Source organism: Salmo trutta, chromosome 23, assembly GCF_901001165.1.
Source record: "Salmo trutta chromosome 23, fSalTru1.1, whole genome shotgun sequence".
In the NCBI taxonomy this organism is placed as follows: Eukaryota; Metazoa; Chordata; class Actinopteri; order Salmoniformes; family Salmonidae; genus Salmo; species Salmo trutta.
In genome coordinates, this window is record NC_042979.1 from 14,553,363 (window position 1) to 14,575,409 (window position 22,047).

At 42.9% G+C, this 22,047-nt stretch overlaps 1 protein-coding gene across 1 annotated transcript in view; it reads left to right on the plus strand.

Moving 5' to 3' along the window:
- The first annotated feature begins 10,361 nt into the window (after positions 1–10,361).
- LOC115159434 (protein phosphatase PTC7 homolog) overlaps positions 10,362–22,047 on the plus strand; it is a 30,332-nt gene continuing 18,646 nt past the window's right edge. The window contains exon 1 of the mRNA XM_029709147.1: positions 10,362–10,935. Within this exon, the coding sequence (XP_029565007.1) occupies positions 10,734–10,935 (202 nt within the window). The 5' untranslated portion in view covers positions 10,362–10,733. The remainder of the gene's footprint in view (positions 10,936–22,047) is intronic.

The following is a 22,047-nucleotide window of genomic DNA, read 5'->3' on the forward strand; positions in this document are numbered from 1 at the left end:
AGGTCTGTAGCAGTTTGGGTCAAGAGTGTCCCCCCTTTGAAGAGGGGGATGACCGCAGCTGCTTTCCAATCTTTGGGAATCTCAGACGAGACGAAAGAGAGGTTGAACAGGCTAGTAACAGGGGTTGCAACAATTTCGGCAGATCATTTTAGAAAGAAAGGGTCCAGATTGTCTAGCCTGGCTGATTTGTAGGGGTCCAGATTTTGCAGCTCTTTCAGAACAACAGCTGACTGGATTTGGGGGAAGGAGAAATGGGGAAGGCTTGGGCAAGTTCCTGTGGGGGGTGCAGTGCTGTTGACCGGGGTAGGGGTAGCCAGGTGGAAAGCATGGCCAGCCGTAGAAAAATGCTTATCGAAATTCTCAATTATAGTGGATTTATCAGTGGTGACAGAGTTTCCTATCCTCAGTGCAGTGGGCAGCTGGGAGGAGGTGCTCTTTTTCTCCATGGACTTTACAGTGTCCCAGAACTTTTTTGAGTTTGTGTTGCAGGAAGCAAATTTCTGCTTGAAAAAGCTAGCCTTGACTTTTTTAACTGCCTGTGTATATTGGTTTCTAACTTCCCTGAAAAGTTCCATATCACGGGGTCTGTTCGATGCTAATTCAGAACGCCACAGGATGTTTTTGTGTTGGTTAAGGGCAGTCAGGTCTGGAGAGAACCGAGGGCTATATCTGTTCCTGGTTTTACATTTCTTGAATGGGGCATGCTTATTTAAGATGGTGAGGAAGGCATTTTTTTTAAAATAACCAGGCATCCTCTACTGACGGGATGAGGTCAATATCCTTCCAGGATACCCAGGCCAGGTTGATTAGAAAGGCCTGCTCGCAGAAGTGTTTCAGGGAGCGTTTGACAGTGATGAGGGGAGGTAGTTTGACCGCTGACCCATTACGGATGCAGGCAATTAGGCAGTGATCGCTGAGATCTTGGTTGAAAACAGCAGAGGTGAATTTAGAGGGCAAGTTGGTTAGGATGATATCTATGAGGGTGCCCGTGTTTACGGCTTTGGGGTGGTACCTGGTAGGTTCATTGATAATTTGTGTGAGATTGTGGCAGGGCTTGCAAACTATTACAGACTACAAAGGGAAGCACAGCAGCGAGCTACCCAGTGACACGAGCCTACCAGACGAGCTAAATCACTTCTATGCTCGCTTCGAGGCAAGCAACACTGAGGCATGCATGAGAGCATCAGCTGTTTCAGACGACTGTGTGATCACGATCTCTGTAGCTGACGTGAGTAAAACCTTTAAACAGGTCAACATACACAAGGCTGCGGGACCAGACGGATTACCAGGACGTGTGCTCCGGGCATGTGCTGACCAACTGGCAGGTGTCTTCCCTGACATTTTTAACATGTCCCTGATTGAGTCTGTAATACCAACATGTTTCAAGCAGACCACCATAGTCCCTGTGCCCAAGAACACAAAGTCAACCTGCCTAAATGACTACAGACCTGGTAGCACTCACGTCCGTAGCCATGAAGTGCTTTGAAAGGCTGGTAATGGCTCACATCAACACCATTATCCCAGAAAAACCTAGACCCACTCCAATTTGCATACCACCCAAACAGATCCACAGATGATGCAATCTCTATTGCACTCCACACTGCCCTTTCCCACCTGGACAAAAGGAACACTTACGTGAGAATGCTATTCATTGACTACAGCTCAGCGTTCAACACCAAAGCTCATCACTAAGCTAAGGATCCTGGGACTAAACACCTCCCTCTGCAACTGGATCCTGGACTTCCTGATGGGCCACCCCCAGGTTGTGAGGTTAGGTAGCAACACATCTGCCACGCTGATCCTCAACACTGGAGCACCCCAGGGGTGCGTGCTCAGTCCCCTCCTGTACTCCCTGTTCACCCACTACTGCATGGCCAGGCACGACTCCAACACCATCATTTAGTTTGCAGACGACACAACAGTGGTAGGCCTGATCACCAACAACGACGAGATAGCCTATAGGGAGGAGGTCAGAGACCTGGCCGGATGGTGCCAGAATAACAACCTATCCCTCAACGTAACCAAGACTAAGGAGATGATTGTGGACTACAGGAAAAGGAGGACCGAGCACGACCCCATTCTCATCGACAGGGCTGACAGTCGTGAAGAGGGCATGACAAAGCCTATTCCTCCTCAGGAAACTAAAAAGATGTGGCATAGGTCCTGAAATCCACAAAAGGTTCTACAGCTGCAACATCGAGAGCATCCTGACTGGTTGCATCACTGCCTGGTACGGCAATTGCTCGGCCTCCAATCGCAAGGCACTACAGAGGGTAGTGCGTACGGCCCAGCACATCACTGGGGCTAAGCTGCCTGCCATCCAGGACCTCTACACCAGGCGGTGTCAGAGGAAGGCCCTAAAAATTGTCAAAGACCCCAGCCACCCCAGTCATAGACTGTTCTCTCTACTACAGCATGGCAAGCGGTACCGGAGTGCCAAGTCTAGGACAAAAAGCCTTCTCAACAGTTTTTACCCCCAAACCATAAGACTCCTGAACAAAATGTACAAGATTCTCCTTAAAGTAACAGAAAATAACATGTAGCCATAGCTGCGGGAAGATGTTTGGGGGGTTGCTGAAAAAAAAATCGCCTGTGTTACAGACGGCTATATCGGTCCGCTAATACAGGACTAGTAAAGGCCCAGTCCACTACCTTTGTGAAGAAAAATAATAATTTCTAAAGCATTTATATTTTTCGGCTTTTATTTAAAGCTAATCAGTTGGCTAAATGTAATAAAATTGGCTACCACGGTACCATAAAAGACAACACATATCCACGGGAAGATGTACTTGGCTGTTTTATGTATATAAAATATGACATCTCTTTTATCTCAGATATAACTGGAGCGTGAAGGAATATTAGGCTATACACGCAGTTCTATTTTTTGGAAGCGGACCCGTTATTTGCAAATTATAATACGGTTTTATTCAATAAAATGGCCCTATAGCGCTTTTATGCACGACAGCCCGGGCTGTATGCCACCTGCTTATTTACAACCAATGGGAATATCGTACAATAACATACCCTTGCTGATTCGAGACGATTCTGTTCCTTTTGAAGAAAGTAGTATTTTCAATCTAACTGTTTCTGTTATGATTCTGTCATTCACTCACTGCTTTTATCCAGAAGGAGGGATCTATTTATCATGGGTCACCGCACATAGGCTATTCGTCCCTGTCATAGCACTCATAGCGGTGACGATAATAACACATTCTGTCCCTGTTATAAGCCATTTAATACAGACTTCAGTTCACTCTATATTTTATCAACATTTAGGCTAGGCTAAGCAATCAATTTGAAATCCGCTGTAATGTGAATTTACGCGCAAATCCCATTCGCTTCCAATGCATGATTCAGCTAATGTCCAATGCATTCAACCATTTTAGTGCTAACAACTTCTTATAGGAATGCTTCCTCAATTTATTGCCAGACTGCTACACTTTTTCCACCAACACCCACTACTGATATTACTCATTGTCCCCACTCAGGGACTTTCCATAGGCCTGCTACTGTAGCCTGTATGTGTCATACAAAGAGAAGTGATACAAAATCACAACAGCGGAACCCAAAACAACTGCGTTGTTCTTGCTGTGGCCGCAAAGCCTATCCAAGGTTTACATGTTGTGAACACCAGGTGGCGACAAATAGATGTATTAAGAGTTTATATTTTTGTGTTCAGGAATTATTCAAATCAAATTTTAAAAAAAATGTATTGGTCGCGTACACAGATTTGGAAATGTTATCGCAGGTACAGCGAAATGCTTGTGTTTCTAGCTCCAACAGTGCAGTTTTACCTAGCAATAAAAATAGTAAAATAAAAACACAATAGGCCTCCTACACACATATTCCAGAAAAATTAAGAAATATCAGGACGAGCAATGTCAGAGACTGGACTATAAATATATATACATATAATGTATGTATATGCATACAGTACCAGTCAAACGTTTGGAGACACCTACTCATTCAAGGATTTGTCTTTATTTTTTACTATTTTCTACATTGTAGAATAACAGTGATGACATAAAAACTATGAAATACCACATATGGAGTCATGTAGAAACCAAAAAAGTGTTAAATAAATCAAAATATATTTTATATTTGAGATTCTTCAAAGTAGCCACCCTTTGCCTTGATGACAGCTTTGCACATTTTTGGCATTCTCTCAACCAGCTTAACCTGTTAGGGCTAGGGGGCAGTATTGACACGGCCGGATAAAAAAAGTACCCAATTTAATCTGGTTACTACTCCTACCCAGTAACTAGAATATGCATATATATATTGGCTTTGGATAGAAAACACCCTAAAGTTTCTAAAACTGTTTGAATGGTGTCTGTGAGTATAACAGAACTCATATGGCAGGCAAAAACCTGAGAAGATTCCTTACAGGAAGTGCCCTCTCTGACAAGATCTTGTTCTTCTTGTCTCTGTTTATTGAAGACTGAGGATCTTTGCTGTAACGTGACACTTCCTACGGCTCCCATAGGCTCTCAGAGCCCGGGAAAAAAGCTGAATGATATCGAGGCAGCCCGTGGCTGAAACACATTTGCGCTTTTGGCAAGTGGCCGATTAGAGGACAATGGGCTTAGGCGCGTGCACGAGTCGACCCTGTGCTTTATTTTCTTTCGTCTTTTTACCTAAACGCAGATTCCCGGTCAGAATATTATCGCTTTTTGACGAGAAAAATGGCATAAAAATTGATTTTAAACAGTGGTTGACATGCTTCGAAGTACGGTAATGGAATATTTCGATTTTTTTGTCACGAAATGCGTCATGCTCGTCACCCTTCTTTACCCTTTCGGATAGTGTCTTGAATGCACGAACAAAACGCCGCTGTTTGGATATAACTATGGATTATTTGGGACCAAACCAACATTTGTTATTGAAGTAGAAGTCCTGGGAGTGCATTCTGATGAAGAACACCAAAGGTAATCAAACTTTTCTAATAGTAAATCGGAGTTTGGTGAAGGCTAAACTTGCTGGGTGTCTAAATAGCTAGCCCTGTGATGCCGGGCTATCTACTTAGAATATTGCAAAATGTGCTTTCAACGAAAAGCTATTTTAAAATCGGACATATCAAGTGCATAGAGGAGTTCTGTATCTATAATTCTTAAAATAATTGTTATGCTTTTTGTGAACGTTTATTGTGAGTAATTTAGTACATTTTTAGTAGATTCACCGGAATTTGCGGGGGGTATGCTAGTTCTGAACGTCACATGCTAATGTAAAAAGCTGTTTTTTGATATAAATATGAACTTGATTGAACAAAACATGAATGTATTGTATAACATAATGTCCTAGGTGTGTCATCTGATGAAGATCATCAAAGGTTAGTGCTGCATTTAGCTGTCTTCTGGGTTTTTGTGACATTATATGCTAGCTTGAAAAATGGGTGTCTGATTATTTCTGGCTGGGTACTCTGCTGACATAATCTAATGTTTTGCTTTCGTTGTAAAGCCTTTTTGAAATCGGACAGTGTGGTTAGATTAACGAGAGTCTTGTCTTTAAAATGCTGTAAAATAGTCATATGTTTGAGAAATTGAAGTAATAGCATTTCTAAGGTATTTGAATAACGCGCCACAGGATTCCACTGGCTGTTATGTAGGTGGGACGATTTTGTCCTGCCGACCCTAGAGAGGTTAAGATATCGTTTAGGACCTTGAGCGTGGCTGAGGTGCACCCATGACCAGCTCTGAAACCAGATTGCATAGCAGAGAAGGTGCGGTGGGATTCGAAATGGTCGGTAATCTGTTTGTTGACTTGGCTTTCGAAGACCTTAGAAAGGCAGGGCAGGATAGATATAGGTCTGTAGCAGTTTGGGTCAAGAGTGTCCCCCCTTTGAAGAGGGGGATGACCGCAGCTGCTTTCCAATCTTTGGGAATCTCAGACGACACGAAAGAGAGGTTGAACAGGCTAGTAACAGGGGTTGCAACAATTTCGGCAGATCATTTTAGAAAGAAAGGGTCCAGATTGTCTAGCCTGGCTGATTTGTAGGGGTCCAGATTTTGCAGCTCTTTCAGAACAACAGCTGACTGGATTTGGGGGAAGGAGAAATGGGGAAGGCTTGGGCAAGTTCCTGTGGGGGGTGCAGTGCTGTTGACCGGGGTAGGGGTAGCCAGGTGGAAAGCATGGCCAGCCGTAGAAAAATGCTTATCGAAATTCTCAATTATAGTGGATTTATCAGTGGTGACAGAGTTTCCTATCCTCAGTGCAGTGGGCAGCTGGGAGGAGGTGCTCTTATTCTCCATGGACTTTACAGTGTCCCAGAACTTTTTTGAGTTTGTGTTTCAGGAAGCAAATTTCTGCTTGAAAAAGCTAGCCTTGGCTTTTTTATCTGCCTGTGTATATTGGTTTCTAACTTCCCTGAAAAGTTCCATATCACGGGGGCTGTTCGATGCTAATTCAGAACGCCACAGGATGTTTTTGTGTTGGTTAAGGGCAGTCAGGTCTGGAGAGAACCGAGGGCTATATCTGTTCCTGGTTTTACATTTCTTGAATGGGGAATGCTTATTTAAGATGGTGAGGAAGGCGTTTTTTTTAAATAACCAGGCATCCTCTACTGACGGGATGAGGTCAATATCCTTCCAGGATACCCGGGCCAGGTTGATTAGAAAGGCCTGCTCGCAGAAGTGTTTCAGGGAGCGTTTGACAGTGATGAGGGGAGGTAGTTTGACCGCTGACCCATTACGGATGCAGGCAATGAGGCAGTGATCGCTGAGATCTTGGTTGAAAACAGCAGAGGTGAATTTAGAGGGCAAGTTGGTTAGGATGATATCTATGAGGGTGCCCGTGTTTACGGCTTTGGGGTGGTACCTGGTAGGTTCATTGATAATTTGTGTGAGATTGTGGCAGGGCTTGCAAACTATTACAGACTATAAAGGGAAGCACAGCCGCGAGCTACCCAGTGACACGAGCCTACCAGACGAGCTAAATCACTTCTATGCTTGCTTCGAGGCAAGCAACACTGAGGCATGCAAGAGAGCATCAGCTGTTTCAGACGACTGTGTGATCACACTCTCTGTAGCTGACGTGAGTAAAACCTTTAAACAGGTCAACATACACAAGGCTGCGGGACCAGACGGATTACCAGGACGTGTGCTCCGGGCATGTGCTGACCAACTGGCAGGTGTCTTCCCTGACATTTTTAACATGTCCCTGATTGAGTCTGTAATACCAACATGTTTCAAGCAGACCACCATAGTCCCTGTGCCCAAGAACACAAAGTCAACCTGCCTAAATGACTACAGACCTGGTAGCACTCACGTCCGTAGCCATGAAATGCTTTGAAAGGCTGGTAATGGCTCACATCAACACCATTATCCCAGAAAAACCTAGACCCACTCCAATTTGCATACCACCCAAACAGATCCACAGATGATGCAATCTCTATTGCACTCCACACTGCCCTTTCCCACCTGGACAAAAGGAACTCTTATGTGAGAATGCTATTCATTGACTACAGCTCAGCGTTCAACACCAAAGCTCATCACTAAGCTAAGGATCCTGGGACTAAACACCTCCCTCTGCAACTGGATCCTGGACTTCCTGACGGGCCACCCCCAGGTTGTGAGGTTAGGTAGCAACACATCTGCCACGCTGATCCTCAACACTGGAGCACCCCAGGGGTGCGTGCTCAGTCCCCTCCTGTACTCCCTGTTCACCCACTACTGCATGGCCAGGCACGACTCCAACACCATCATTTAGTTTGCAGACGACACAACAGTGGTAGGCCTGATCACCAACAACGACGAGATAGCCTATAGGGAGGAGGTCAGAGACCTGGCCGGATGGTGCCAGAATAACAACCTATCCCTCAACGTAACCAAGACTAAGGAGATGATTGTGGACTACAGGAAAAGGAGGACCGAGCACGACCCCATTCTCATCGACAGGGCTGACAGTCGTGAAGAGGGCATGACAAAGCCTATTCCTCCTCAGGAAACTAAAAAGATTTGGCATAGGTCCTGAAATCCACAAAAGGTTCTACAGCTGCAACATCGAGAGCATCCTGACTGGTTGCATCACTGCCTGGTACGGCAATTGCTCGGCCTCCAATCGCAAGGCACTACAGAGGGTAGTGCGTACGGCCCAGCACATCACTGGGGCTAAGCTGCCTGCCATCCAGGACCTCTACACCAGGCGGTGTCAGAAGAAGGCCCTAAAAATTGTCAAAGACCCCAGCCACAGACATATGTACATACTACCTCAATTGGCCGGACCAACCAGTGCTCCCGCACATTGGCTAACCGGGCAATTTGCATTGCGTCCCGCCACCCACCAACCCCTCTTTACGCTACTGCTACTCTCTGTTCATCATATATGCATAGTCACTTTAACCATATCTACATACTACCTCAATTAGCCTGACTAACTGGTGTCTGTATGTAGCCTCGCTACTTTTATAGCCTCGCTACTGTTTTTCACTGTCTTTCTACTGTTGTTTTTATTTCTTTACTTACCTATTGTTCACCTAATACCTTTTTTGAACTATTGGTTAGAGCCTGTAAATAAGCATTTCACTGTAAGGTCTACACCTGTTGTATTCGGCGCACGTGACAAATAAACTTTGATTTGATTTGAAGTTGTCATGAAAGCAAAATGTGGCTACTTTATAGAATCTAAAATCTGAAATATATTTTAATTTGTTTAACACTTTTTGGGTTACAACATGATTCCATATCTGTTATTTCATAGTTTTGATGTCTTCACTGTTATTCTACAATGTAGAAAATAGTCAAAATAAAGAAAAACCCTTGAATGAGTTTGTGTGTCCAAACTTTTGACTGGTAGCTCTTTGTTCACAATGTTCACATCAGCAAACTTGTATAAACGCAACATGTAAAGTGTCGGACCCATGTTTCACGAGCTGAAATAAAATACATTTCGCAGAAAAAGATGAAGAGATGGTGGTGGTGGGGTTATGGTATGGGCAGGCATAAGCTACTGACAACGAACACAATTGCAATTTTATTGATGCCAATTTGAATGCACAGAGATACTGTGACGAGATCCTGAGGCCCATTGTCGTGCCATTCATCCGCCGCAATTACCTCATGTTTCAGCATGATAATGCACAGCCCCATGTCGCAAGGATCTGTACACAATTCCTGGAAGCTGAAAATGTCCCAGTTCTTCCATGGCCTGCATACTCACCAGACATGTCACCCATTGAGGATGTTTGGGATGCTCTGGATCGACATGTACGACAGCGTGTTCCAGTTCAGGGGGGCGGGACAACATTCCACAGGCCACAACCAACAGCCTGATTAACTCTATGTGAAGGAGATGTGTTGCGCTGCATGAGGCAAATGGTGGTCACACCAGATACTGACTGGTTTTCTCATCCACGCCCCTACCTTTATTTTTAAGGTATCTGTGACCAACAGATGCATATCTGTATTCCCAGTCATGTGAAATCCATAGATTCGGGCCTAATGAATTTATTTCAACTGACTGATTTCCTTTGAACTGTAACTCTGTCATTCATTTTCACGTGTTTGCCAAAGAGATCTTAGTCGTGCATCTAACTGACTCATCTCTCCTTCGATGATAACAAATACTTAATTGAAGAATCCCTATTGTTGACCAATCACCAATGAAGGGGCGTAGACTTCGGCTCCGAACTTCGCTTGCCTCCAGAAAATGTTTCCTGTTCCCGAACAGCGTTGAAAAAACTCACTGAAGTCCAAAACGTCGTCATAATATATGCACAAACTCTATGAACTGTTTCGGCTGGGAAGCATGCGGACGACTTCAAGCGTCGGGGGCACAATGCTGTTTTCCTCGAAGAGGACGAAGAAGTGGTTTAGCTCGCCGGGAGCTGGTTTTTCCCGTTGTAATCCGTATGGAGTCCCTGCCACATAGCCTACGTCTTGTATCTGAGCCATTGAATTGCGACTCCACCTTGTCCATGTATTGTCGTTTTTCCTCTTTGATTGCTGGTGGTCGCAACTGGTCTGTTTGTAGGCTACACGTCCATTTCCCAGTCACCTTTCCATGATTAAATGCAGTGGTTCACGCTTTCAGTTTTGCACTAATGCTGCTATCTATCCAGGTCATACATTAAGTCTCTTGAAATGTGTCTTTCGTTTAATTAGGCAAGGAGTTCCAGGATGGCTTTGTTTTGCAATCCAAACTACTCTGTGTGAAATAAATAGCCTTAGAATGAATCGTGCAAAACACTGAAATAGCAGTAGACCTAGATTTATGCACTGTTAAAATAGAATTTTCCATATCTGTAGGCTGCGCATGAAGCACTGATGACGCCTATATGGCGTCTGAACTCCCGGTGTTCCTTACAAGTAAATAAAGCGCAACTCTTAAAATGGATTTGTGGTGGAGCGCAGGGAGAACCTGCATTTGCGTGCGCATTAGTTGTGACGTCGAGCAAACGAATCACAAGACTGGAGGACCCGTATTGAGCTGTGTTTCTGGTGTATTTGTGTGTGACTGTGGAAACATGTCGGCAAGGATGGTGCACACCGGAGGACCTGTGTCAATGAAATCCACCAAAACGTAAAGAACCAGTGCAAATTCACCCTATAAAGAATTGGACAAACTCCGGCGACCAGTTTTACGATTGTGTTATCGGTCTACTGACTAGTGGGTTTTATTCAGTGGCAGAATTATCCAAAACGAATGGTGGAAGAATAGTCTCCAAAAGTAGACACGGGACGTCGAAAGTGGAGTGGAGAGAAGGTCTCGGCAGGTAGAGACGGACGCTCGCTCTTGGAATGTTATCCGTACTCTCCTATGGCAGACTGGTCGCGAGGGCTGTCCTTGGCGGACTCTCTCAAACTGATGGTCGGGACTACAGCCTGGTCACAGCTAGCTGCGGGTTTGGGAAAGACTTTCGTAAGGGGATCTTGAAGAAAGGGATGTGTTACGGGGATGACGCTTGTTTCATTGCCCGGCATAGGTCCGCTGATGTCTTGGGTAAGTCTTTTAATATTCCGTTCATCTGTTTGGTAAAGACACCGTTGAAGTAGCCTAACAGTCGTGGATTTTAACAAAAGACGCCCTTAAATATGCTCGGTTTTTGGGGGATAATAGCATTTTTCAGATTTGACCTTCATGTAGCCTAGCACATGTCACCCACAGTCATGTCACGAAAACAAAGGGGGTATTCCCTTTCCTGACTGAACCCCTGTCTTAAGTTGGCCCCCTGTTTTACAATACTTCTACGGTACAGCTGTGGTTTGTAGGACTATACGCGACCGAGAAATATTGCGGCGCCTGGAGTTGCCAAACATGTATACTTTGTTGGGGGGGAAAATGTATACTTTGTTGAGTAATTGAAACGACCTTTCACCTAGAAGTCTGGAAAAGCCCCCCCAGTGCTACTAGTGGCGATAATGTGAACATGTAGGCTACACAAAGTAATACTATGTATACACCATCTATTTTATCAGCGTGACAAAATGTGACTGTCGCACGTTGAATCGAGCAATAAATTGTAACATTTGCTACTAATTGTTCGGATATTCAACGCACATAACAATTGGATCGTTGCGCAGGCGTTACTCGAAATGTATTATTATGCTATTATGACAATTTCAGGAGAAGTGAATGTATCTTAATATTCATTAGCTATCAGTTGTTGTGGATTTTCCAAGTATTTCACGAACGCTTAGGGGAAACTGTCCTGTGCTTTTTAAAGGTCAGAACGGTTGAGCATGGAGGCAGCCATGTTGCCAGGACAATTTCACGTTTCGTGCTCCATTCACAACCAAGTGGGAAGGTGGTAATCACCAGTTGGATGCATTCACGTGCTTTGAACTCGTAGAGAACGCCGATTGCCAAATGGCCAACCAGCTGTGTCAACCATAAACTAAAAGTACAGCTATCATGCTCCCACTGGGCACAGACGTCAATTCAACGTCTGTTCCACGTTAGTTCAACGTAATTTGATTTAAATGACGCAGAAACGTTGTTTCAACCAGTGTGTGGCCAGTGGATTTGGAAACAAATTAGTGTTCAAAAACCATATTAATAGAGAGATTTTTATAAATAATGTTTTGTTGCATTTAACTGCCAAAAAGGCTGTTATCAAGGTCATTAGTAGGTGAGATCAACCCGTGGGAGGGGTCAGAGCTCAGGGATGATAGTTTCCCACTTGTAATTACCAGTTGGAGGGGCATTCGAGTGTATTTTCCCAGTCCTACATGGGTAAATACCACCTTCCCATTTGGTTATGAACACAGCTTCATAGATGCACGGGGAAGTGCATTTGTCCTTACATCAACCACCATGTGTTGTCATTTTACCAATTCATTCATTGGAACAAAAGGGGTTATTTGAAACCCATTGAAATTACTCAATTAAATCACGAGAATGTAATGCATTTGCACAATAGTAGCAATGGACAAATACCAACCAACACTTCATTTGAGAAGATTAGGCATATGCTTCTGGGTGTTGAGCCTTTTGTTACTTGCAGAAAAACACATGCCACGTGGTTGAGCTGGGGGGGGGGGGGTCTGTTTAGAATGAGCAGAGTGAATGATACAACTATCTATCAGGTGGAACAAATAACTGGCAGTTTTCTGGATTAAATTGATATCTCTAACACTCTTATTGTACATCATTGAATAGAGTTGGGGTTAGGCTAGTTTGTCTTAGCTTGGCATAAAGATGCACAAATCACTCATTTCCAAGCCATTTCCTGGTTGCTAAAATTGTAGTAGTTCGCCTAGTTTCAGTTTGTGACAAAACATGTATAGTTTAGAGAATCATTGTACCATATAAAAACCGCTGTGAAATATATATTTCACAAAACCAAACATTTTGTATTTTCAGCTGTTTAAAGCTGTTGTACAAAACCGAAAATAAAAGAGAACAGATCTACCGCTTCTTAGACCTTGCTTTCAATGAGAATGACAAATGTATAACTCACATTTCTATGTGAATTGTCGGGTCAATCAAAAAGTTACATGTTGCCCTGTTTTGATAAGATGTAGGCCTAACCAATGTTTTCTCCAAAAAATTCCATCATTGAGCAAATTTCAGGACTGCTGAGCGCGAACTTGAATGTTGTGAAAATCCTGTGCAATTTACGATGTGTGTTTCCTGTGAACACTGAGGCTATACCCGCTTTAATTTACTGTTTTAAGTGCCCAAGTAGGCTACTGTGGCTATTTGATCATAATTTAGGCCTACCAGAGTGGCCAACCAAAAAATAAAAACGATGGACAAAATGCATCGCTTAACATGGAAATAGCTGTTCTACCATTCAGCCTATAGTAGCAGCCAATGTGTGGTGTTCAATGTAGGTCTACATTCCATGAGACTTTAGAAAGAAATATGCAGGGCTTGACATTGACCTGTTTATCCACTTGTCCTTCAGACAAGGAGGTTACTGAACATTTTGTTTGTTGCAAGAAACCACTTCACAAAATAATATTCATTATTATTCTCATACCATTATTACAGAGAATCACACAAATTGTGTTACCCTCTGCCTATTGGCTACTTAGTTTATTCAAGCCTGTCTCAAAATACATCACTGCCCCTTTAAGACATAACAACAGAAATAATCAGACACCCATTTTTCAAGCTAGCATATAATGTCACAAAAACCCAAACCACAGCTAAATGCAGCACTAACCTTTTATGATCTTCATCAGATGACACACCTAGGGCATTATGTTATACAATACATGCATGTCTGTTCAATCAAGTTCATATTTATATCAAAAACCAGCTTTTTACATTAGCATGTGACGTTCAGAAAAAGCATACCCCCCGCAAACGTCCGGGGAATTTACTAACAGTTTGCTAAATTACTCACGATAAACGTTCACAAAAAGCATAACAATTATTTTAAGAATTATAGATACATTACTCCTCTATGCACTCGATATGTCCGATTTTAAAATAGCTTTTCGGATGAAGCACATTTTGCAATATTCTAAGTACATAGCCCAGCCATCACGGGCTAGCTATTTAGACACCCGGCAAGATTAGCCTTCACCAAAATCATATTTCCTATAAGAAAAATGGTCTTACCTTTCCTGTTCTTCGTCAGAATGCACTCCCAGGACTTCTACTTCAATAACAAATGTAGGTTTGGTCCCAAATAATCCATCGTTATGTTCCATCAGCGACGTTTTGTTCTTGCGTTCTAGACACTATCAGAATTGTAAATCACGGTCGTGCGCATGGCGCAGAACGTGACAAAAAATTCTAAATATTCCATTACCGTACTTCAAGGCATGTCAACCGCTGTTTAAAATAATTTTTTATGCAATTTATCTAGTAGAAAAGCGATAATATTCCGACCGGGAATCTGCAATAAGCTAAACAGCCGAATGAAAATACTCCACGGGGGCGAATCGCGCATGCGCCTAGTTCTATTGTCACCTAATGGGACACTTGGAAGAGGCGATAATGTGTTTCAGCCTGAGGCTGCCTCGTCATCGTTCAGGTTTTTCCCGGGTTCTGAGAGCCTATTGGAGCCCTAGGAATTGTCACGTTACAGCTAAGATCCTTACTCTTCAATAAACAGAGGCAAGAAGAACAACTCCTTGTCAGACAGGCCACTTCCTGCATGAAACCTTGTCAGGTTTTTGCCTGCCATAGGAGTTCTGTTATACTCACAGACACCATTCAAACAGTTTTAGAAACTTTAGGGTGTTTTCTATCCAAACCTGAACAATAATATGCATATTCTAGCTTCTGAGTTGGTGTAGGAGGCAGTTAAAAATGGGCACATATTTTTTCCAAAATTCTCAATACTGCCCCCTAGCCCCAACAGGTTAACTAACGGGGGAAACTCTAGAAAGTTCAATCATGTGCTTTTTTGCATGGGCTGATATTTCTTCCATGTTGCAGTCCCGTGCGCAGCTTACACGGAACCCAAACCGTCTGCACGCGTGCGCCATCGTGCATATATTTATTTTGTCCCCCCACACCAAATGTGATCGCAGGATAAAATATCAAAACAAACTCTGAACCAATTATATTAACTTGGGGACAAGTCTAAAAGCATTAAACATGTATGGCAATTTAGCTAGCTAGCTTGCACTTGCTAGCTAATTTGTCCTTTTTAGCTAGCTTGCTGTTGCTAGCTAATTTGTCCTGTGATATAAACATTGAGTTGTTATTTTACCTGAAATGCACAAGGTCCTCTACTCCGAAAATTAATCCACACATAAAACGGTCAACCGAATCGTTTCTAGTCATCTCTCCTCCTTCCAGGCTTTTTCTTCTCTTGACTTTATAATGCGATTAGCAACTTTCATAAATTAAGTGCTTTACCGCCACTGACCTCGTTCGTCTTTCAGTCACCCACGTGGGTATAACCAATGAGGAGATGGCATGTGGGTACCTGCTTCTATAAACCAATGAGGAGATGGGAGAGGCAGGACTTGCACCGCGATCTGCGTCAGAAATAGAAAGGACTTCTATTTTAGCCCTTGGCAACGCAGACGCTCGTTGGCACGCGCAGTATGGGTGCAATAATTGAATAACAGATTTCTAAATTTATTTTGCAACGTTTGCGCACATGACGCGAGTGGTGTGGTCAGCCTGTTAGAGGGAACATTGGGCCTAACTGCATCATGTAACGTGCTCGATTTGACTCATTCATCACAGGATCAGTCATTGCAACCGGTCATGCCGAACTAAAATGAAATGGTTGGATGTCTAGTGTAGGCTACGGCCTGCCTGCCTCTACCAACCTGAAACATTACTGCAACAGAGCTGTTCAGTATGCTCATTATGTCTATTTCCTGATAACATTGTTGGGAGTTTTTGCGTAGTGATGGATAGCTCTAGTCTGCTCGTGTTTAGGGAAATACAGGTGTGCTCATATTCAGGTCTACTGATTACTCATGACGGGCCACATCAGGCCAGGGGCTGTGCTGTTTTTCTCTGTGGTTAATTAACTGGTCATGAAGACAGGAGACTGGGTCAAACACCCACAGAGAATGCTGGCTCTGGGCTTATGTATATAGTGTCCCACTTGGGTGCTATAGGGTCGTACCACCTCAAAAAGCACACGAAAGAGGATTTTGACATCCACCAATTTAGATTGTTCTGATATCGTTTTTGTACTTAGTAACAGATACTATTAGCATTCCTGAAACCTTATTTTGTGGAAATATAATTTTATCCCTGAGAAATGAAAGCGAAACTTCACCACTACACACTTTGGGGGTTTTTCCAGTCTCCCTACATAATGAGTGAGAGGTGTTTCAGACATAATTATGCACGACAGTGGGATTTTTTTTTTTATTTTCGCGCCAGGGGAGTTCGTTCAATAACGTCATTGGTTGATTGACCCTGCTGTCTGATCAAAAACTTAATGGTGCCATAATTTGTAGGGAATTATTGTGGCCTGTGTGTTTCGTCGATTGCACGATTACATTAGTATAGAGTAGATATGGTTGTCCTTGTTCAATAGAGCCATTGGACTTAACTCAACGATATTCCTACAGTGCTTTCAGAAAGTATTCAGATCCCTTGACTTTACAGCCTTATATAAAACATTTTCTCATCAGTCTACACACAATACCCCATAATGGCAAAGCCAAAACAGGATTGTGGAAATTTTTGCAAATGTATTATTTACATAAGTATTCAGACTCTTTGCTATGAGACTCAAAATTGAGCTCAGGTGCATCCTGTTTCCATTGATCATCCTTGGACTCTAATCAAGTTGTAGAAACATCTATCTGTGGTAAATTGATTGGACATGATTTGGAAAGGAACACACCTTTCTATACATGGTCCCGCAGTTGACAGTGTATGTCAGAGCAAAAACCAAGCCATGAGGTCGAAGGAATTGTCGGTAGAGCTCAGAGAAAGGACTGTGTCGAGGCACAGATCTGGGGAAAGGTACCAAAAGATGTCTGCAGCATTGAAGGTCTTCAAGAACACAGTGGTCTCCATCATTCTTAAATGGAAGAAGTTTAGAACCACCAAGACTCTTCCTAGAGCTGGCTGCCCGGCTAAACTGAGCAATCTGGGGAGAAGGACCTTGGTCAGGGAGGTGACCAATAAACCGATGATCACTCTGACAGAGCTCCAGAGTTCCTCTGTGGAGACTGGAGAACCTTCCAGGACAACCATCTCCCCAGCACTCCACCAATCAGGCCTTTATGGTAGAGTGGCTAGACGGAAGCCACTCCTCAGTAAAAGCACATGACAGCCCGCTTGGAGTTTGCCAAAAGGACTCTCAGACCATGAGAAACAAGATTCTCTGGAATGATGAAACCAAGATTGAACACTTTGGCCTGAATGCCATGAGTCACTTATGGAGGAAACTTGTCACCATCCCTACGGTGGTCACTGCTAGGGCTGTGGTGGTCATGAGATTATGACAGCCGGTGATTGTCATTCAAATAACTGCTGGTCTATCTGTAATTTACCATTAATTAACAAACACTTTAAGCATCTCCGGCTTCCATGCATATCCTACAAGACACTGCTGAGGACCTTTTGGAACATCTACATTTAAAAAAAGTCTAATACATCCTGTTTTATATAGTCTACACCATCAAAATAAATCCATTTATTTTAGGCAGGTCTAAAGAAATTGTAGCCTATTTCCGAAGACCAGGAGAGCATATTCTGAGTTGTCCTTATGTTAGGCTCTGATCTGGCTATGCCATATCGCTGTGGGCTACACTAGTTCATTTAGCAGGCAAGATTTGCATATAATTCTTGTGGCATTTATTTTAAATGATTGAATACTAAAAACAATACGATTGAACATAGCTGAATAAAATGGAAAGGATATTTTTGCCAAAACAATTTTGAGTGCGCACACACAGATATTCTGTGATGAGCATTTAATGATGAAACAGGTCCTCCTATATGTTTAGTTTAGAGTTATTTATGCAACTTTATTTGTGATATAGCCTAAGTTTGTATGTTTTGGATTTCTAATGCATTCTAAGGCTGCATGATGATTTGAAAAAGTCAAATGAAAGGGAAGCGCTCCGCTGTTTCTTGCGCAGGCTGCAAACACTTCATCAGTCTCTCATTCAGAATTTGACAAGCATTTGATAATATGCCGCCACAGTATTCTGTTTAATCTGGTCTTTACATATAGCCTACTACTATACAGTACCAGTCAAAAGTTTGGAACCTACTCATTCCAGGGTTTTTATTTTATTTTTACTATTTTCTATATTGTCGAATAATAGTGTTGGCATCAACTATGAAATAACACATGGAATCATGTAGTAACCAAAAAAGTGTTAAACAAATTAGTAGCCACCCTTTTCCTTGACAGCTTTGCACACTCTTGGCATTCTCTCAACCAGCTTCATGAGGTAGTCACCTGGAATGCATTTCAATTAACAGGTGTGCCTTGTCAAAAGTTAATTTGTGGAATTTTAGCCAATCAGCTGTTGTCAAGGTACGGATCGTATACAGAAGATAGCCCTATTTGGTAAAAGACCAAGTCCATATTATGACAATAACCGCTCAAATAAGCAAAGAGAAACGACAGTCCATTACTTTAAGACATGAAGGTCAGTCAATACAGAAAATTAAAAACTTTGAACGTTTCTTCAAGTGCAGTTGCAAAAACCATCAAACACTATGATGAAACAGGCTCTCATGAGGACCTCAACAGGAAAGGATGACCCAGAGTTACCTCTGCTGCAGAGGATAAGTTCATTAGAGTTACCAGCCTCAGAAATTGTTGCCCAAATAAATGCTTAACAGAGTTCAAGTAAGACACATCGCAACATTAACTGTTCATAGAAGACTGCGTGAATCAGGCCTTCATGGTCGAATTGCTGCAAAGAAATCACTACTAAAGGACACCAATAATAAGAAGAGACTTTCTTGGGCCAAGATATACGAGCTATGGACATTAGACTGGTGGAAATCTGTCCTTTTGGTTTGATGAGTCCATATTTTTGGTTCCAACCACTGTGTCTTTGTGAGACGCAGAGTGGGTGAACGGATGATCTCCGCATGTGTGGTTCCCACCGTGAAGCATGGAGATGTGATAGTGTGGGGGTGCTTCGCTGGGTACACTCAGCGATTTTATGTAGAATTCAAGGCACACATAACCAGGAATGCTACCACAGCTTTCTGCAGCGATACGCCATCCCATCTGGTTTGCGCTATCATTTCTTTTTCAACAGGACAATAACCCAAAACACACCTCCAGGCTGTGTAAGGGCTATTTGACCAAGAAGGAGAGTGGTGCCCTCCACAATCACCTGACCTCAACCCAATGGAGATGGTTGAGTTGGACTGCAGAGTGAAGTGCTCAGCATATGTGGGAACTCCTTCAAGACTGTTGAAAAGCATTCCTCATGAAGCTGGTGAGGAGAATGCCAAGAGTGTGCAAAGCTTTCAATGCAAAGGGTGGCTACTCTGAAGAATCTGAAATATATTTTGATTTGTGTGACACTTATGGTTACTACATGATTCCATGTCTTTTATTTAATAGATTTGATGTTTTCACTATTTACACACAATACCCCATAATGACATTTACACCCAATACCAAATAATGACGCTGCACATCTATTTTCAAGTCTCTCCAGAGATGTTTGATCAGGTTCAAGTCCGAGCTCTGGCTGGGCCACTCAAGGACATTCCGAGAGACTTGTCCCGAAGCCACTCCTGCTTTGTCTCGGCTGTGTGCTTAAGGGTTCTTGTCCTGTTGGAAGGTGAACCATCACCCAAGAGGTCCTGAGCGCTCTGGAGCAGGTTTTAATCAAGGATCTCTCTGTACTTTGCTTCTTTATCTTTACCTCGATCCTGACTAGACTCCTAGTCCCTGCCGCTGAAAAACATCCCCCCCAGCATGACGCTGCCACCACCGAGCTTCACCGTAGGGATGGTGCCAGGTTTCCTCCAGATGTAACGCTTTGCATTCAGGCCAAAGAGTTCAGTCTTGGTTTCATCAGACCAGAGCATCTTGTTTTTCATGGTCTGAGATTTCTTGGTTTGGCCGTGTGTCCAACTCTAGGACGTCTTGGTGGTTCCAAACTTATTCCATTTTAAGAATGATGGAGGCCACTGTGTTCTTGGGGACCCTCAATGCTGCAGAAATGTTTTGGTACCCTTCCCCAGTTCTGTGCCTCGACACAATCCTGTCTCGGAGCTCTACGGACAATTCCTTCGACCTTGTGGCTTGGTTTCTGCTCCGACATGCACTGTCAACTGTGTGCCTTTCCAAATCATGTCCAATCAATTTAATTTACCACAGGTGGACTCCAATCAAGTTGTAGAAACATCTCTAATTTCGAATCCTGTTTTAGTTTTGTCATTATGGGGTATTGTGTGTAGATTTATGGGGGAAATGTTTTATTTAATCCATTTTAGAATAAGGCTGTAACGTAACTGTGGAAAAAGTCAAGGGGTCTGAATACTTTCCCAAATGCACTGTATGAAAAGTTGAGAAATAAATATAGTAGGCTTAGCCTACAGAAAGCTCAAGGGATCCTATTTTTAATAGAGGCCATCAACTGTTTTCTCATGCAAGCAATTGCATATCCTATAGAAATGTTGCACCACAGGAACACATTTTATTCTATGCATCAACCAGCGATGAGGAACTGGCTCTCGCTGCGCAATCCTATTCCGCTCACACTCAGAATGCCAGGGCTCTCATGAACTGTTTGCTTTGATTTTCGACTTGATTTGCATTCATTTCAGAGTGATTAGAGGGACAATAGAGCGCAGAGTACTGGCCATTAGCAACTGGCTGTTAGCAAGTTTGGTATTCTACTAATGACCATCAGAGCACAGTTTTGGAGAAGCTTACTTACCGTGACTCAACGGTCACATGGAATTTGACTGTGTTCATGACTCCTGACTGCAGGTGTAGCGGTAATACGGTCACCGTAACAGCCCTTGTCACTGCAGACCAGGAAGGCAAATGACAAACGCGCTGTTTTGCTGTGGGTAGTTAGCTAGCAATATAAGCTCTCTTTTTACACAAGGCAGTGTTGTTCAGTACAGTATAAGTTTGTGATTAATGGGACTTGCTAGTACCACTACTAGCCAAGTTGAGCTGGCTAGCTTTGTTTACTATACCCAAAATGTACTGTAGCCTAACGTTATAGCTAACATTAGCTAGCTTGCCTCAGTGCATTTCACTAGGAGCAAAACTGAAGAAATGCTTTGATGAAGAGTAAATGCATGACTTTGGCTTTCTCATATTAGTCTTAGAGTAACTACCTTTGTGTTGTAGCTAGCTAGCGTGTGTCTGGAGGTGTGTAATATTAAGCATCATGCTGCTACAGTAGGAATACAGATGCTACACAATGATTGCCCATGATCTAATAGCGTTTTTGTCATCCTCTAACAGACAATACTGCTTTGTGGCCTACAGATTATTTTTGAGTTTGTTCTACTTGGGGAGAAGCTAGGCAGAGGACACTGAATCCCCTTGCCTGCGTGTGTTGTTGGCGCCATTTCAACAAATTATCCCTCACACGATGGACAGTATGCTGGATACTGTTAGGTTCTAATTTTTCAGAGTAAATAACTCACGGACACTAGAGAAGCTTAACCAAGTTTAATTCTTCCCAAAGGGTCGTTACAGCTGTAATTCAGACAGAAACATGTTCTTATCATCACGAGTATATACAGTTGAAGTCGGAAGTTTAGGTTGGAGGGATTAAAACTCGTTTTTCAACCACTCCACAAATTTCTTTTTAACAAACTATAGTTTTGGCAAGTCGGTTAGGACCTCTACTTTGCATGTGACAAGTAATTTTTCCAACAATTGTTTACAGATTATTTCACTTATTCACTGTATCACAATTCCAGTGGGTCAGAAGTGTACATACACTAAGTTGACTGTGCCTTTAAACAGCTTGGAAAATTTCAGAAAATGATGTCATGGCTTTAGAAGCTTTTGATAGGCTAATTGACATCATTTGAGTCAACTGGAGGTGTACCTGTGGATGTATTTCAAGGCCTACCTTCAAACTCATTGCCTCTTTGCTTGACGTCATGGGAAAATCAAATCAGCCAAGGCCTCAGAATTTTTTTTTTAGACCTCCAAGTCTGGTTCATCCTTGGGAGCAATTTCCAAATGCCTGAAGGTACCACGTTAATCTGTAC